Source organism: Ammospiza nelsoni, chromosome 6 (genome assembly GCF_027579445.1).
Source record: "Ammospiza nelsoni isolate bAmmNel1 chromosome 6, bAmmNel1.pri, whole genome shotgun sequence".
In the NCBI taxonomy this organism is placed as follows: domain Eukaryota; kingdom Metazoa; phylum Chordata; class Aves; order Passeriformes; family Passerellidae; genus Ammospiza; species Ammospiza nelsoni.
The window spans coordinates 20,878,383-20,897,845 of record NC_080638.1 but is presented as its reverse complement, the minus strand read 5'-3'; the positions used below and the strand labels follow the sequence as shown (position 1 = coordinate 20,897,845).

Below are 19,463 nucleotides of genomic sequence, written 5' to 3'. Positions count from 1 at the left end.
CTTATTTATGCTCAACATTTCTTATTTCTCAGCATGTGAGCAGCTCTGTCTTATTGACAAGCACAGGGATTATGTGAGCTCACTGTTACAAAAAGCAAAGGGCTGAATTTGGTGGGCTGAAGAGTTTTTGGTGTGTACCATCCCTGAGTGAATCCATGCTGTGCAATTCTGTGTGCTCACTGCCCACTGCTAATGTCTGCCTCTGCCTTGCCCTGCCTAAACATTGTTTATTCTTGCTGCAGCTGGCACTGCAGCAAGAATAAACAATATCATTCTGAGAATGAGAGGTCCTTGTTCTGAGAACTAGTCATGGAGCTCAAACCCAAGTGTTGGACACCCCACAGGCAGTCAGGTTTTTCCCTGTTTACAGGCTTGAAGGCCATTGTTACCTCTTCCACAGAAAGAGGTATTGTAAACCTTAGAGTGGTTAAAGCCAAGATCTTTGAATGGGTCAGGGAAGTCACAAGAGGGGAAAAAGGGTTTAAAATAATTGTAATTAAAACTTTTTTTAAAAATATGATTGAAGAGAAACAGCTTATGCAAGGTCTTTTTAACGAGGAGGAAAAAAAGAAAACCCCATTTGATAAAGCAGACTAAATGCTGTCCTGTTATATGCTTAAGTGAGAATCTCTTTGTACCAAGACAAAAGAAAATTGCTGTGGGTCAAGGTAGTGTGATTTACTTCTTTTTCCAGTGACTAGTTACATTTAACAGAGATGACAAGCATAAAAGTCACATCATTGCAAAGTCTGTTTCTTCAGAATAAATGAGCTCCCTCACAAATGGGCAGCAATTTGTGAGTTGAGTCCTTTTGGTGAAGGGTGCATGAAGAGCATTCACTGGCCATGGATTAGACAGCCAGAAGATGAGTGAACTATTACTCACATGATTCAATAATCTAACATCACGGGCAATTGATGCAGTCCTTCTTCTTCATTTGGTCAAGGATAAAAGGCCTGATTTTAAAATTTTAGTGGAGGTAGTATCTAGTTGTGGGAATAGTGCCTTGACTTTACTTTATGGGATGATCAGAAGTGATGGTAAAATTTAAATTCCTAATTTTCCTTTTGTTTCAGCCTGTGTAGAACACTGTGCTGTAAAGTCTGCCATGGCTAGCAGGGTTTAAGTGGAACACAAGAAGAATTACAGATCCCTTGTGAAATGATGTGAAATAAATTTTTGATTGCATTGCAATAATGTTCTTCAAGTATCATCTTGGAGTAAGTAAAACCTTGTAATGAAATTGGTTGGCCACATAATAATTGCTGTGATTAGAAACTGAAGTGTCACTTTGCATGTGTCACAGTCTTTATTCTGCGTGAAAATAGCACACATCCATCATCTGGAAATTTTTTTCCATGCAACTTTAACACCAGGGTGTTCCTTGGAGTCCATAGACATAAGGTATGTTTTAGAGCAGGGTTCTAAATCAGCAATGTATCTATTGATTTATGTGAATGATCAGACAATTGCATTATGCCTTGGACTGATACACTGTCTATTAGCCCAAATATCCAAATTGATCACACTCTAAATCAATAGGTTTGACTTATGTAAAACAGATGTATATAAATAAATATGTTTTTTTATATATATATATATATATACATGATGTTTTTCTTGTGCTTTTAATCACTTTTAAGCTCAACAATAACTAAAACAGCTCTATATTATCAACCCTTGTGTTCAGCAGAAATTCAAAGCACAGACTCAACCTCTGGAAGAAAACTAACTCAACCTCAGCTCAAATCAGAAGAAGCTAAAAGCTTACTTATTTCTAATGCTAAACTTATGAGTACTTTTTCCCTGTTATTTCTCACTAAAACTTTGGCAATTTACCCAGACAGCCACTGCACAACTCGTGTGGATTTTATCACCTGACTTTACTCCCATGATGTTCTCAATGTTTGTCGTGCTCCTGCAGGAGCATTTTTAAATCCCAGTTTACTGGCAGTGGGTATCACTGAGCCAGGGCATTTCCCTCTCAGCCAGCACACAGTGTTCTGCTGGAAGTCTTCACTTCCTCATTTCCAAAGGCTCTTTGGAATCATCATTCTCAGCAAATCAGACATCTCTAGAGTTAACCCTGTTGCCTGAGCTTTTCCATGAAGAGCACTATTACCACCTTGTGGCTATTTAAACCATCTATTGCACTCAGAAGAATAGTGCTGGGGTGCATTGCAGCCTTCTAAACTGTCAACCTTATCTGCTTTATCTTTTCTTTCCCCTGCATGCACAAAAACTAGAGAACTAGAGCATTAAGAGCAAGCAGTGCTAACATGCTCTGCATAATATTTTAAATTGAAAGGAAAAAAAAACAAACAAAGAAAGCTGTAAACCTTGATCCTCCAAATATCTGAAACTTCTCTTCTGGAAACCCTTACCAAAGTTTAGCAAGTTGTGGGTTTTTACCTTTAGGAAAAAAGTCCAACAGGGTTGTGAGACAGGGCATAGTAACTCTTCTGAAACTTACTGCTTTAGTAACAGCAAAGGAAAAAATTATTCTCATGTTCACGGTCAACAAAATAAGTGCTTGGTAGAAAGGGCACAGCTGAGCAGAAGATGAGCCCAGGAATACTGGGTACCTGTCCCTCCTGGTTGTGATTTTGCTGGCACACAGCACAGGGAGCTCAGGAGGGAAGGGCCATAACCAAACCCAGAGTTTCCTGGCTCTTCTCAGAACTTTAATGTACATTCAGTGTTCATCTTTATATTCATACTTTCCTTCTTCTAAAGGAAGGTCCTTCCTGCTGCAGGCTTTAATTTCAGCTTTTTATGTAATTTAAGGATTATTAATCCTAACAGGAATTCAAAGTTCTGCAAAAACTTTCCCAGTCTGGATAGCACAAGGGTAAGGTTTTCAGAAGGTGGTGCAAGTCCCTAGGACAGTCTTAAGCACTGTGGTGCCAAAGAGCTGTAATATTTCAGAGGAAACTGAGGTGTTGCCTGCCTCACCCAGCCTGCTGCCAGTGCGGGGGCCCAGGCAGAGGCTCAGCACGGCCACCCCTGCCTGGCTGCGGCTGCCAGCCCTGGCTCTCCTGTGCCGTGTGCCCCAGAACCTGCACACACCTTGCTCTGGCCCTGCCTTGACACTTTCCTGGCAGGTTTTGGGTGAGCTCATTTTATTTGCTGGATAACATCACATTTTTGCTGGGAAATAGGTAAACCAATAGTAACACAGACAAAACTTTGATGGCATAAGTTATTAGTGTTCTGTGCTTTCACCTATAGAGGGCACTTATTTTGGCATCCTAAGATTAAGAGGTGTATAAAGTCAGATTTTTAACAGCACATAAGTTCCTGCATTAATAATGGTTCATATTGCATATAACTAATTAAAATTTCAAATCTCGTTGGCAATTCAACACTTGACTTCCTTGAACAGTTTAATAGATCAAATCAAATGTGTTTCTAGATCTTAAAATAACACCTCCAAAAACAGTTCTCAACTCATTCATGAAAATAAAGCATTAAAATCCTTTATTGCTTTAATTCTTCTGAAGAATGTATCCCAAGTCTGTCAACAGATGTGACTCCACTATGAATTCACAAAAGGTAGTGTGGTAAAAAAGATTAGGTTTTTTTCCCCACAAAGGAAAGCCTCCTTTCTGTCTGGCTGAGGTGAAGAACAATGCTTATGCTTAATAGCTACTACTAAAGACAGAAGGAAAAAAACAAGTTACATCTTCTTCCCTTTATCCAGTCAGCAATATCTGGCTTATAAACATTGTCACAAATATTAATTTTTGATAATTACTATATTTTCTGCTAAAACATAGCTAGATTGGGGAGGAGAATATAAAAATAATGATTAACATGACAAAATTATTATGCCTAATTAAACAGATGGTTGAGGGCTCTGGTGAGCAATAAAATACCATATATAATGTGCACTCCAAAAGGAATTCAAATAAAAATGGACTAGACAGCAAAGAAAAATATAAATATTTTGGGGGGGAAAAGTGTTATATAGTTTGAACTACATGAAATTAAGTAAAATTTCACAGATATGAACTAAATAATGCACAAATAGAGTATAATTTCTTTAATGGCTAGAATCAGTGGATGGTTCTGATAGCACAGAGTGACATTAGGAATTAATGAACAGCAATGCCTTGCAGCAGGTGGAAAGGAGGAGTATTGTTGATGTAATAAGGTTCACTATAGTTTTATTTCTGAAATTTCATTTTTTATGGAAGATCTGAGATTTGTTGAAATGAATTTCTTTTAATAACGTTGATGCACTGGATGAAGTCAAACCTTAGTTAATATAAATAAATGTACTTTCAAGGTCAACAGTACCACTGCATTTAGTTTCATAGGTCAGGATTTAGCCCTTATATGTTGTATTTGATGAGCTTTAATTTTAAACAGTGGCTAAGTGGGTAATCAGCAGGAAAGCCAAGCAGGGATAAATTGCAAAACAGTATTTTGAAAGATGGTACAAAAATGTAACATTTAGCTGTAAAAACATGGTTGTTTTTCCTGTCTGCTTCTACTGGATCTCTAAGCCTTAGGGCCTGGGTTCATTCTGCTTGAATTGAAGGAGGAAATCCAAATGTCTCATTTAAAAGGTTGGTCTGGATTCAGAGCCAGAACCCACGCTCTGCTAGCAGGAGCAGATGCAAATTTCACTTTTCAGAACTGCCCTCTTCATTTGCAGAGCCCAGAGTGCCCGTGGAGAGCCCTGGCAGCAGTTAATCTAAGTGTCCTCAAACTCTGATTTGCAGAAAAGATGCATCAAATTCTCACAGAAACCTTTGGACAAGACTTTAAGTAGAATACTTTATTACTTTACTTTTAATTGCTGCAGAGAACAATAGATATGAAAACCATGAGAAAGCTAATGATTCCTAAATCGACTATCTTTTAGATCAGAAGTTGAAGAAGAAACAGGTAACAGAATCAAATTGCAGAAAGATCTTAGGGAAGCAGGGTGTGATTCACCTACACTGTCATCTGAATAAATAGTGAGCAAAGAATACTCCTAAAGTAAGACATAGGAGCTTATATTCATGTAAATAATTAAAGCATCAGTTTTAGATTTTGTCAAGAAATGCTAGCTTTGATATTGGTAAATGTAAATAATAGCCATAATGTGCATAAATCTGATCAATTATTTTCCAGTAGAATGATTTTTAATGGAATGGAATAATTTCAATGAAATGCAATATCTCATAAACATTTTGAAGGGGAAATTATAGAAGCATTACATTCTGAATTAATTATATTTGTGTGGGTGAGTGATGCATAGGCAACATTTATTTCAGAAACTAAAAAAAAAATCCAATCTAAATGGTAACAGGTATTATAGAATTTCTCCCCTGGCAGACATTCTGTAGGAGACTCATGTCTCCTAGGACTCAGAAAGGCTGTATGATTTATATATACTTAATTAGAAAATAATCTGTGGAGATCAATTAAATTAGAAATGCATAAGCAAAATCTCAAGAAAATTTGATAAAGTTTTAGGGAATAAGGTTTTTTATACTATTTTTGCTCCTTTACAAGCAAGGCGATAAAATAATTCTCATTTTCAGTTCAGCTCTGGCTTTTCACAGCTCAGCTCTGGGAGGTTCTGAGTGTGGCACATGCATTGACAAATGTCCAGTGCTCTAGGTAATAAAAATCCTAACAACTTGCTATTTGTACCCCAGCTACTGAATCTGGGTAGTAAAGGGATCAGTGAGGTGCAGTTTTCTATGGCTTTCACACTCAGTCCTCATACAATTAGGTATCAGAATTAGCATTTGCATTTATTTAAAAATAAGTGATAGAACACAAAATAGTGACAGAAGTACTGCGCCATTAATGTACTCTGTGAATTGGTGAAAAATTGTTCTGCTAATAACACTTGAGTATAAACTTTCTTTTAACCCTTTTAAACTTAGAAAATTCCTGGGGTAATCTGCATTCTGGACAAACTGCAAAGTACTTCTCTAACTTGCTTCCATTTGGTGTCACATATCCTGAAATAATTTTAGAATACTTTTGCCACTTTTTTGGGGAGTTATTAATGTTTTTCTTCACATGCTATCTCATACCATGTCTCCTCATCTCTTTGGAAACACAAAAGAGCTCTAAAGGATGTGTCAGAGTCCTTTGTGAATGGACTCACACCCAGCTTCTCTCTGGCCTCAGGCCAAAGGAGCTGTGGTTTGAACCCTGGAAACATTAAACCTGGAAGCAGAATTCTGGCAACCCCAACATCAGGCCCCATCAAACATCCTCAGTGCTCTGAGTCCTGCCTAATTTTTCTATGCTAATGTTGCAGTCTGACCTTTCCATGAGCAGACAGGTGGGAAAATACAAGTATCCTGTAGCTCTCTGGTGGCTTCCTAATCTGAATAGACTCTTCTGTGCCAGCTGTGCCACCAGAAATTCCCCCTTTTATGCTGCACTGATTTGCATTCAAACAAGGTTTAATGAGACTACCAGGCAGGTAGGTGAAACATTGTACAAAATTATAGCGTTCTTTGTTATAGGTAGTGCTCAGAATTCAGTATTTCTCCAGAATTTTTAGCCAAATATATCTGAATTCCATGTTTCTGTTGTAAACTGGCATCAAATACTGTGCAGCTGAAGGAGTCCTGTTTAATTAATCCCTAGATCAGGTTCTAAGGGTTGTTTTATAGCTCTGTGCTCTCATGTCCCTAATTTGGTCTGAAAAAATTAATTAAACATTTGGAACTTGAAGGACTTTTCTTCCATGAATATAACTGTTTCAGAACCTATGGCTTCCACAAAGTCCTGTGCCACAATTTCATCAGGAGATGCATGGAAAAGCCTTCTGGGTTTTTCTGGGTGTGGAGTTTAAAAGTTTACTTGATAATTTTCTCATCATTTGGCATTTAATAATTATATCTTGTGTTATAAGAAAAAGCACTTTTAGCACAACATTTAAGATTCTCATGTCCCACCTATTTCGTTTCTCTGTGTATGAAAATCACTGTAAAAATATTTGTCACTTTTCCCTGTGTTTTTTCTGCCCTGACAGTGATTTTTTTCTCCGCAGTGAAAAAGTTCCCCAGAACTGCTATTGGTATCAAAATTGGGAATGGTATATTTTCATTGTGATTCCCACTATTCCCTTTGGCTTTCTATCCACTGTTGAGGTTTAAAAGAACATGGATAGAGGACTGTGTCCAATGAGTCTGAGTTGTATTTCCAGACATAATTTGGAGCATGTGTATGTAAAATTAGAATTGTTTTTCTCTGCGTACATAATTTGCTTGCATCAGCATTTAATCTCATCTTCCATTTTATTGTCCAGTCATTCAGCATCATGCAAGCCTTCTGTTCATTGTCAGAGTTAAATTTGCATGAAGGGTAATTTCATATCACTGGCAAACATTACAAGAAATGTTTACTCTTTTGGGGTGTTTATTTGGCTTTTTTCTGTAGTGTAAATATAAATTTGAGCTAATCCTACACAACAATGGAATAGAATATATGCAAATAAGCAATAAATGATACTATGAGATGGAAAAGGGGATTTTTATTCCTATTTTCTACTGAAATGTAGGATTCTTTTATTGCCCATTTGCCCCACTGAAACTTATTGTTTTCAAATTGTGGATTAAAGGACATTGGACATTTTTATCAGGTGTTTGTCCAAGAGGTTCATCATGGAGATATTATTCCAAATATTTTCAGAACTTATGTTTGAGAGGAAGTGATTTAAGACATACTTTAAATAAAATGAGTGTTAATAAAATAATAATGTTACTGAAATTGTGAAATCGATCCAAAAGAACTCCTTACTGTGGTTTCCCCCCTTCATATTTGCAAAGATAAGAGGCATTACAAGGGTGAAAAAACAAGGTGAAAATTTTACCTGTCTCTATTTCAGAATATTATCAAATATGTGTTTGAATGCAGAAATTATTAAATGAAAGTATGTGGACTGCTTTTGGTAATTAGTTTATAATAATCTGGTTTCTATAATATATACATATAACTGTGCAGCACAATGTCAAACCTTGTGAGCCTCCCTGCTTAGACAGTGCTGTAAATCTTCCTGATCCTATGAGTTTTCCACTGTTTCAAATAGTCTCAAATTTCAGAATTTTGAATGACCATTCTAACAGGATGACTCCAACTCTAAGGAGCTGAAGATATACTAATTGGATCAAAGTAATAACTCTTTCTCATTCTATCCCATTATTTCTAATTTCTTATTCTTTTTGAAAAGGAAAGAAATTCAATGCTAAAATGAAGTTCCTTTTATTTGATCGTAGATTCAGCTGCTTTGCCAGAGATGGATTGCTTCTGAGTTCTTCAAATAGATCCTGGATTTTAGCAATGAGTCAAAGTCCATGGAAGTCAAAGAAAAGAAAACCTCTTAATTTTAGTGAGGTTATTTCAAGGTTATGTGAGAAGTGTGGACATTACTAGAGGAAATGAGAGTTTGGGTTTACTGAGCTATACTAATGTACAGAGGTTAAATTTCACTTTATTATTTTTTCACATTTTGGGAAGCCCATAAATTTGCCAAATAATGTTGAACAGCATGCATATTAGCAGTGTATACTTCTTTCATTACTCTGCAGAAAAAAAGAGAAATCCAGTAAAACATAGTGTGAAGGGTTTGCTCAGAAGCACACTGGATCTGGTATGAAGTGTATTTTGACACTTTGGAAAGTGAAAACATGAGACATGAGATCAGAGGCTGAGTGATTATCACAGGAAGAGCACAGCCTGAGTGACAGGGCGGCATGCCTGGCTGGGTACAAAGCACACAATGGTGCCTAGGCTTTTAGAATTCTGCTATGCTAAAAGTGAAAAAACAGATCAGATAATAAAGGTCTGCAAAATTTCTGTCAGTCTGTGCACTGCAGTGCACGTCAGCATTGTGAAAGGATGATATTTCATTGCACTGTGCAGAGGCTGAAAGTCATCTGAGTATGAAAAACCTTTCTAAGGTTCTGTAACATCTCAAACCTTTCCTCAGTCTTGATCTGACATTTATTGTGTGCAGGCCTAGCATCCTGGTCCAGCACATCAAAGCTGTTTTGCATGGATTAAACATGGACCCAAATGCTTTGCTGGACTCAGAATGAAGCATCTCGTCAAGTATATTTTTAATCTGGTAGCAGCCAGGAGCTTTTCTTCATTAAGATTGCAGCCCCATGTCTCAATGACACGGAATCCTACACAAAGGATTTGTGTAAACCTGCACACAACACTTAAATCTGCATTGCATCCAGGTATGCTCCAGCCAATGGGCCAGTGGAGTACAGGTGAATAATGTGAAATTTATTATGAACTGGAGTTTATGTCATGTCTGTGAAAATAGGAACAGGGAGTAATGTTTCCTTGAAGCACAGAGGTATAGACAGATCTGTGGCTTAAAATGATTCTGCATGGCAGCACTCTGAAGTTGTTTTCCTGTTATTTAAAGTACCCAATATACAATGTATATGTTTTATTCTGCTCTAATATTGCAGAGTAGTGTAGTGTAATCTTACAATTTACCCCACGATTTCTGTGCATTGTGTGCTGGTATGTACATAATTTTAAAATGAAACAACTTCATTGCTCTTTATTTTTATTTTATCATTTACCGACAGAAAAAATTACCAAAGCAAAATTATACACAATGACATTGCAGGAGAGGGATGGAAGGATAAAAAAAGCAAAAAATAATCCAACAAACCAACCAGAGGGCAGAATGCTGTTTACCATTTATCAAATAAATGCAAACCATACTTCTTAACTTCAGGTCATGTTGGTCTTTTGTTTAGAATTCAGTCTAAATCTACACTGCAACAAAATAAAAATGAATTTTTCAAGACTGGTTCATTTCCTCTGGTGTAGGTAGCTTGTCAAGTGCTCCCACCTCTGAAAAACAGGAGAAAAAGATAATTAACACATATGTAAATATGCATATTTATCTTAGCAATTAAGTAATGAAATCCAGTTTCAGTAATATATAATTTTAGGAATATTTTTCTCAATTAGAAAAGACAAATCTTTGAACTTGTCATATTTTAATTTATAAAATACTGGGTTTTTTTCCTTTTGAATGTCAATAATATCTTCCTGATACAATTCCAACATTTTAGAAACAGCAGTGACAGAACAACAATTATATTAATTTTATTATGTCAATTGATATTGCTGGATCCCAGCATCTCATAAGACTTAATATTATCTAATTACAGCTGCCATTCTACATTTTGCTTTTTATGAGAAGCACTCAAAGCTGGAGGGAATAATTTCCAAGAGAAAAAGATGAAGGCCACTTTTAGTTATTATCAAGGTACTTCTTAGCAGTAAAAATACTGCTTTTTTCATGTAGATTAAAATGTATATCTAATCTGAATCACTATTGCCTGAATCTGAATCCCATGAGTGAGGCTTTTGCCCCTTCCCCCACCAAGGAACATCTCTAAACCAATGTATTTAATGCAGTAAGGTTTCATTGAAGCAAATGTGTTGAAGGATTTCTATCAATAAAAAATATGGTATTCAGCTGCTTAATTTACAGATCTGTGTTTGTGTAAGAGTTTGTACTAAGCCTTTCCAATAAATATTGTTAAGAGATAACATGTGACAACATTCTGTGTCTGTTGCAACCTGAGACTACAAGAACTATGTCTGCAAAAAGCAGATCTGCAGATTCCTTTTTTGTTTTTCATGAGGACATGGTAATACCAACACCTTTTCTGAATAAAAACAACTGTTTGTCATCACAGTCATAAGAAGGGAGCCTTTTAAGCTCATTTGTTGCAGGGAAGAAGTAATTTGTATTTCTGTGAGATGCTTTTTATTTTCTTGTCTGGTTTAGCAGGTTTTAGCCTATGCAGAAGGTGTGTGATTGAGGTTATTTTACCCCTTTTTTGCTGTGTCCAAATATTGATTTTACTTCCTAGGCTCACACAGCAGAGTAAAGGAGTTTTGGGCTCTTTCTTCACAGTGGTACAACAAACAACTACTTTGTCCACAGTAAATACATATGCTAATAATCTGCTTTAAATATGTGCTTGAATTATTTCAGGCCCTTAGGACTAGCTATACAGAGGTTTTGTTTTCAAATGCAAACTCAATTCAATAAACACTGGGTTCACTTTTTCAGTAATGAGAATTATTTTCCTTGGGTAGATACAAATAATTCAGAGAACAATGAGTAAAAAGCAACCCAGGTATGCAGAAAATGAACTGATATGTTGAAAGTCTCTTTTAATAATTAAATAAAAATACAAATGTACACACATTTCCACAGCATACACTTGCCACAAAGTTGCTTACAATTTGTTGTATACAAGAGTAATAACATGGAAGTTACTGATTTATTGAATTGTCTCCTTTTGAGACACAAAAAATCCTCAAACGTTTGGAGTAGAATAAGCTTTTTCTACCTGTTGGTTTCCTTGCAACTATCTACAATGGTTTTATACATTTTGTAGACAGTTCTAGAAGAGCTGAAGAGGTTTTTAAAAGCTGAATATTGTGTTTGTTTAGGTTTTTTTAAAGCAAAATGAATGAAAACTCAGAAGGAGATAAATTCCATAGTAAAGTTACCATTCTTACAGAGCCAGCTGTGAGCTCAGCACTACAACTCTCATCACAACCGTGAGGCTGTACAGAGCTTTTACTCCAGAGCAGTCTGAGCTGTTTGCCAACATTCAGCTCAGTGTTGTTGCAATTTTGTCTTGCAACTTTATTGCAGAATACATGCAAAAAGAGAGATGTGTTCCTTTAGGCACTAACAAGTGATGGGATGGTTTCAGAACTCTGTTGCATCTGATCTGCACTGAGCTGCAATTTTTCAGGATCACCTGCACTCTGTGCATGACAGTGATGCCAGAGATGCTGTTGCAAGTCTTGCACACTCAAATCTGCAGCAGATGTGTACCTTAGGCATAGTCTTGCCTCCTCAGCAAATTTCTTACCAGAAACTGTGAAAGAATAAAAGTTATTCACTAACCTTTCAGATGCAAGTAGGTCAAAAATTCAATTACTGTGCGCACAATGTTTTCATCAGCCAGGGGTCTCCCAAGGCTCCCTGTGAAACAAGCTGCCTGTTACTCACTGTTAACATGGTTCAAACACATCATATGAGATTCTGTGGTTAAGTTAATGAGTACTCTGGGGAGGGGAAAAAAACACCAAAACTATCTGAAATTCCTTTTCCCTTAAAATCCTTGATGGAAAACCTCCTTCCATGGAAGGGCAGAGCTGCTCTAAGGACTCCAATTCTGAGAATCAAATTTACCCAGCTTTGTATGCCATTGCTGCATGGCAGCTGCTTTGACACCTTAATGATTGTGGTCTCTAGGCCTTAAGAGATCTGTTGCAGAAGAGAATTATCCTCTGTCCCCAGCTCTCTCTCTTGTCTCCACCTGAGCCTGCAGGAATGGGTTAAATTTCAAACGTAGCAAACAAATTCATCAGCCTTACAGAACAGTTAAAAGTTCATTCATTCAAAAGTTCATTCAAAGTAGCCTGACTTTGTTCCAAATAAGCCTTTCAAATTACACAGAAGTGATTTGTGGCCCAAAACCTAGGCCTGGGTGTTTTTCTACAAGTCCAGAAAGCTGTTTTCACACAGGTATCTAATCCAATACACTTGTCTTCGAGCTTGTGAAAATAGCTTTTGGATGCTGTTTTAATGGCCTAGTGGGGGCTTGTTATTGCACTTTAGAGAAGGATGCTTTCTGCATCTGTAAATGAGAGAAAAAAACATCAGCCAGGAGTTGGAGGAAGACACCTTGCTACTTTTAGGAGGATGGAGAACGGCTGTCTATTAAGAACAAATGTTAAGTAATTTCCCCAAGATGTTTAACTCTCTGCACACAGATGTGGGTACCAGAACCAACAGTCCATTATTACATCACTGAAAACATTATCAGATGGGTCAGAAGGCAGACTGAGATCTCTAGTACAAATTTAAAATATTGATGAGTGTTGCAAGGGACACAAAGGTTTCTGGTGAAAGGAGAATAAGCATTTAAGAATGCATTTAATATGTTTGCACCTAAAAATCTTGTGTTCCAGCCTTTGAACTCACACAAAGACATTATTTGCATTAATAATACTCTTTTATTTGAATTTTTCCTTAGCTTTTATTCCCACCTAACCTGTTATGAATTTTGTTATTATTATATTGGTCACATTTTTTCAAGACTTTTTTATCCATGTGAAATTTATTGGATAAATATTTTTCCTCCATAACTTGGAAATATTGTACTTACGTATTGCTCTGCTATTTACCTTAATTCTGCATAGTGGATAACTTGCAGATTTCAGTAAACAAACCATTATGATCTTGTAACTTGAAGATTTGACTAATTATGCTCATAGATGGTTGTATTTTTGTTGTGGGCTTTTTTCCTGGACCTAATGTTCAGTCCCTAATTCAGCTTACAAATTTTTCTAGGTTATCTGGAGAGCTTTTGAATTTTGCAGTATTGCTTCAAGGAGAGCACAGTCCTTTGCAGGAACTCTTTCACATTAACAAAATAATATGTGCATATATTGCCATTATAAGGGGCTTTTGCAAATAATCAGGAGAAAGCCTTCATTTTCAATTAAAATAATATACTGATTACCTTATGAATTTCTTATGCATTAGATATATATAGATATTTAAATCTCCTTTGGGTGGGAACTCCGTAATTGTAGAAATCTGTAATAAACTTCAACTTCAAAGAAATATTTGTTGAGGGAAGAGAATGAAGTTCATAGCACAGGCAGCTGTGTAATTTTGAAGTCTCATCCTGTCAAGTTTGGTTGGGTTTATCTGCAATTGTTGAGGTTTACCAGTACCCAGGAAGAGAGTTCCATAAACCCATAAGTTCATATTCCTATAAGGGACCGGAGATATGCACAAATGGCACCATGCTGCAATGTGATCTCTACTACTAGATTACAAATCCTTTACTTTTACATTGGCTTTTACCAGCCATATATTGTTTTAACTCTGGTATTTGAAACAGCAGGGTTGGATTCCTTTCCTTAAAAAAACAAACAAAAAAACCCCACTAAAGCACAGCACCAAAAAAAAAAAAATACTACACACACAAACCCCAAAGCCTCACTGTGTAGCTGTGCCAGAACTAAACAGACAGTCCTTCAGAGAGTGTTAACACTTAAGAAATGCATTAATGTTTCTCTTCTCTTTATGGAGTATGTATGTATGAGATTGTAATTAAGCACATGTCCTTTATTTATGAACTTATTTAGTGTTAACTACATTTGCACTGTTCTGGGTGTTATTTAAAATAGGCTCCAAACCCTCTGTTTTGCCCCCATTAGAGCAGTGATAAATGCACTCAGTAAGGACTGTGGTCACTTTTATCAGCCTAAGGATGAGATTCATCCCAGCTCACTTGAGATGTCTGCAGCAGGTTTAGTTTCTCCTCAGGAGATAAAATTGGTTTTTCTAGAAGTTTCTACGCCTTATCCTGAAATAGGTGTTCAAAATAAAGCCTAAAAATTGTCAGCTTCTCTTCATAAGGGAGTCTAGACATATATTTGTATTTTAGAGGCCCAGCTTTGGATGACAAATCCAGAACATGGCTGCACCCTTTTCACTGCCATTTACTAAATTCTGGCACATGAAACATCTGAGTATTTTGACTTCAGTTGTGACCAGGTTCTCAGTCTTTTAATCAAGATAAGCCACCTTGCTTAATCATAGGAAATCTTGGGAGTTTGTATTTTCTATAGCTTTCATTACTGAAAGACACCTTTATAGAGTCTCTACCAAAAAGCAATTAATTCTGGAGTGGCCACAGTGACATTTGAAATACTTACTTTAACATATGAAAAGAGAAAAAAACCAAAGTTTTTTCAAAGCAACATGACCTATTACACATTTAGAGCCACAAAATTATGATACATTTTCCTAATCACTTAGATATTGTAATCTATGACCATATAAAGATCACATTGAGTGGCCAAATGTCATTTTTCTTCCTTTCATATGTTTATTAGGATTTCTGTTGAAATGCAGAAATAGTTTTGTATCCAAATAGTCAGTTCCATAGTAAATTATTCAATAAATTCAACAGTAATTTCAGTAGTAAATTCAATAGTAAATAAATTACTTAACATAAAAACAAATCAAAAATGCTTATTTCCAGATTTCATTACCTGCTTTAATATCCTCTTCAGGCAGTGTTTCACGTTTACCAGTGAAACCATGCTTGTCATTAAAAGATCTGTGGTTATCTACTGCATCTGATAAATAAATTAAAAATCAGAGGAGTTATTTGACTCAGTAAAAGCTTATCATTATGACCTGCTGCTTATCAATATGATAAGCAGTAAAAGCTGATGAATATGACCTGCAACAAAGGATGATTCCTACTGTCCAATCTTAGATGTAAAATAGAACTCTTTGACAAGATCATTTCCCCACAGTATTTTTTCCAATTTGCTTAGATGTGCTTTGGGCAAATATACTTCCAGGCATTTACAGAACTAGTTAATACAATTAAGATGCATTAAACTTCTTTTTTATGTATCCTTATTGTTAGCTAAAAAGAATGAAAAATGTCAGAGTAAGTATGTGTAGTATTTGTCTATGTGTTACTGAGACTGAAAATACAGAAACACTGGTGATGAATTTTGCCACATTCACCAGAATAAATGGTAAAGGGACAAATATTTGGAACTGCTTCGTTCTGCATTTCTTTTCTTAAAACCTGAATTTGTTACCTACATCTATAAACCAGTGCCCTGTGTTTTGAACACCTTGTATATTGGTTTTACACATAGTGAGCTGCTAATAGTCTTGAGTTTGCAAGTTACTGTTTTAATTAATTTTGCTTTAATTAAAAAAATTAGTCTTATAAAGTCAAGTAGTGAAAGTTTGTAAAAAGATTTAGAGGTGAAATCTGAAATACATGGAGAGGTACACATTTTGTCATTCTGCTCTTGACATCTATGATGCTGTAGGAATTTTTAACACTTCTGGTGGTGATGTATTTGTCATATGAAAATTACAGTTCAGAAGCTGCTCACCAAATGTGAGCAGATGTGTTTCTGGACATAAGGCCTCCCATCACACTTCTTTAGAAAAGAACAGCTGTGGTCTAAGACAACTCAGTCCTATGACAGGCATGTAAGAAACATCTAAACAAGTGTTTTCCCAGATGAGTTTGTTCAGTCTTGCAGGTTTCGACAAAATTGCTGTATTCAGAGAAGTGAATAACACAATTTTTGCATTTTGAAATAATGAAAAAAGAAGTGCCTCACTTACGTGGCCCAAGTAGATAACCAGCACTATTCAAAGTCCAACCCCTTTTGTCTTTTGCCTTGAAGGAAAAACCACAAGTATGTTATTGCATGACCTACACAAAAAAGGACATTCTCTTAGCAGAGTCTTCTGAAAGCTCAAAATCAAGGAAAAAAAATATTTAAAAAGTAAAGCAAATCATATTGCAGTAAATATTCATGGCGAACTCTTGCCCCTTCCCTGTCTAAGTCTATAGTGTTGCTATTGACATCCATGCGGTTTGACCATTTCACACCACATAAGTGATGACTGCAAGTCACACTTTGGAGGCAGAAATTTCAACTTTATACTGGAAGTTTATACTGCCACCGGATAGCCTCCTTAGCAAACTGCAATGCTTCTTTTTAATGCTTGGGTTTACATGGCAACCTCTTCATAAAAGAAGTCCATACGTACATCACCTTTTCAGAGGCAGGTGGGACACCCATTCCATTTTGGTCTAGCAACTAGACATTCTTAGTTATAGTATTTTTTTTTAAATAAAAGTGCTAGTATTCAAAATCTCGAAATTCTTAGCTGGGGGGGGGGGGGGGGGGGGAAGAGGCAAACTGTTTATAGCCCGAAATGGTTTTGAGTGCTGTCTCCTTTACAACCCCTACATCTAAGAACAGTGCGCATCCGTGGGAGGTTCGCGGCGGTCCCTCGCTCGCTGAGGCACGGATACTTACTGAGAAAACCAGCCCGAGTGTTTCCGAGAGGGCGGCACAAAGGATTAGAGACAGGAACAGGACTCCGGTGCACCTCTGCATCTGCAAGAAGCCGCTCGGGGTTAAACCGCAGCTCGGCCCGTCCCGGGGCGCGGGGGGAGCGGCTCCAGGGCTGGGAGCCCGGTTCCCCCCGGGAGAAGGGCCGGGGTACCTTGAGCTGGGGGTCTGTCCCTCGCAGAGCTGCCGTGGCGAGGCCGGAGCGGGGCTGGTCCCAGGCGGGCTCTCACTGCATGGCCGCGGCCCCGCCGCGCTCCCGCCGCGCTTTATGGGCAGCGGAGCGGCCGCGCCGGGAGCCGGGAGCCGAGAGCCGCCCACAGCTCCCCCCGCCTCCCCCGGGCCCTTCCCCGCCGCTCTAGGAAGGGCAGAAATTACCGCAATCCAATTAGGGGCACTTGGGAGCACGACGCGGGGAGCGGGAGCTGCGGCGGGGCCGTCAGCCTGCCCTGTGCCCGGGGCCGAGGGGGACAGCGGGGGACAGAGAGGGACAGGGGAGGGCACATCACTGGTCGGAGACACAATGGGGACCAGGGAGGGCACATCACTGCTCAGAGACCCAAATGGGGACCAGGGAGTGCACATCGCTTATCAGAGACCCAAGGGGGGCCAGGGAGTGCACATCGCTTATCAGAGACCCAAGGGGGGCCAGGGAGTGCACATCGCTTATCAGAGACCCAAGGGGGGCCAGGGAGTGCACATCGCTTATCAGAGACCCAAGGGGGGCCAGGGAGTGCACATCGCTGCTCAGAGACCCAAGGGGGGCCAGGGAGTGCACATCGCTGCTCAGAGACCCAAGGGGGGGCCAGGGAGTGCACATCGCTTATCAGAGACCCAAGGGGGGCCAGGGAGTGCACATCGCTGCTCAGAGACCCGGGCACGGGAGGGTGCCAGGGAGAAGGCACCTGAGAGAAAGAGCCCCTGTGCCCTGCCCTGCCCTGCTGCCGAGCGCTGCAGCTCCCGGGGCTCACCCACAGCCCCCTGCCATCCCTGTGAGCGGTGCCCGGTGTCCGGCACCAGTCTGTCCCTCCTGCCGCTCTGTGGCTGACAGCATTTCTTTCGGGGTTAAGTATAAAAGCCAGGGATCCAGCTCTCTCCAGCGACTAGACCTGCTCCGGTCTGTGCATTTACAAGCAGCGGAGTTTCACCAGTTCGCTCACCTTAGTTGTGGCTGCTGATGGCATCGGGACGTGCAAAACTGAATTAGAAAGCAGAGATTCCCGTATTGGTTCCATTTTCCCCCTAACAAATTGTACTTTCTCTACAACTAATCAGTTTATTCTCTGCGAGTCCCTCAAGTTCATTTCTCTTTCAATGAGAAAACATCACAGACAGACGTTGCACAGAATAAGTTATACTTACAGCTCCTTTTCCAGAAACTGCTAGAGTCTCTGCAAACTTTTGAACAACACATTTATCATTCACTACTTTAAAAGCAAACTTTTTTTTTTTACTTTAATATAGCATAATGTTCACAACCCAAGCTAGAAGCAGCAGCTGTGTCTTGCCATTTCCTGCCCTCTTTTGTTGGATGCATTAGGGTTGTAATAGTCTAGCCTTGTCTTTGGGTCTCTGAGCAAAAACTGCTGGGATGAAGTTTAGTTTATGCAATTCTTAAATGCTGATGTACATACATGGGAAGCTCAGCTTTGCAGATTTTATTTTTTATCATTTGCTGAAGGTGTTCTCTCAGCTATTGCATGATCCTCACAATTCAAATTAGATAGATATGGGGAAAAAAGCAATATGATTTCTGCAAAGTGATGTTGTCCTTTACCTTATCAAAAGTGCATTTTTGACTGAAATCCCTTAGCTTTCAGATGTTAACTTCCTCTAAGTAATTTTTGGAACATGAAACTTCTTTGTGCACAAAATGTTTTCTTTTTGTTATGTTATTTGAAAAAAAACCCACAGAAGTTATATCAAGAGATGTCCAATTTTGCATTCAATAAATGATACAAAAATGTGTTAATTCTGTAAGCTTTGACTAATTTTATTTTTGATGTTCCTGTAAAAGGTACTTGAAATGTTTTTGAACCTGTAATTTTTATTCTGATTTTTCATCCACAGTACTTGCACCTTCCTGTCAAATTAAAGTGAAATGATCTCTTCATCTCCACTAGAGTCAGATGCAAAAAAAGCCTTTTTGTATACTGAAAAGCTTAATCCATCACTTGTCCATCTGACTTTTTTGTCTAAATCCATCTTTACGTTAGTGTCAATTAAATAATTTTATCAGTCATTCCTACAATTGATGTTCTCATTCCCACAATTTTCTTTCTCAAGAATGCTATTAGTCTTTTTTTATTCCATAGAAATTTTAAATCTCACTGCTCAGAGAAAAAAAAGACGAGCATTAGTCTGAAGCCTGCCTTTCCTAGCTGGGCTTGACTGATGGCCATCTCAGTGACTGCACAGCTTGTTTCCATTGAGGAGACCCTTCAGTGAACCAATTCCTCCAGTGATTTATTTATTGTCTGCCTAATTGCACAGGCTAAATGCAATTTGCAGTA

General features: G+C 38.2%; 1 protein-coding gene across 1 annotated transcript; it reads right to left on the bottom strand.

Moving 5' to 3' along the window:
• Positions 1–9,571: 9,571 nt before the first annotated feature.
• GAL (galanin and GMAP prepropeptide) lies at positions 9,572–17,230 on the bottom strand. The gene is made up of 6 exons (XM_059474977.1): positions 17,108–17,230; positions 16,918–16,998; positions 16,214–16,268; positions 15,103–15,189; positions 11,933–12,010; positions 9,572–9,843 (listed from the first exon to the last, which is right to left on the bottom strand). The coding sequence occupies exons 2-6, from the start codon at positions 16,996–16,998 to the stop codon at positions 9,791–9,793; spliced, it is 354 nt and encodes a 117-aa protein (XP_059330960.1). The 5' UTR covers positions 17,108–17,230; the 3' UTR covers positions 9,572–9,790.
• Between the last annotated feature and the right edge of the window lie 2,233 nt (positions 17,231–19,463).

Coding starts and splice junctions, on each gene's coding strand:
- GAL (XM_059474977.1), bottom strand. CDS start 16,998: ATGCAGAGGTGCACCGGAGTCCTGTTCCTGTCTCTAATCCTTTGTGCC. Junction 16,269..16,917: donor CACTCGGGCTGGTTTTCTCA/GTAAGTATCCGT, acceptor TTTTCCTTCAAG/GCAAAAGACAAAAGGGGTTG. Junction 15,190..16,213: donor TGGTTATCTACTTGGGCCAC/GTAAGTGAGGCA, acceptor TTTATTTATCAG/ATGCAGTAGATAACCACAGA.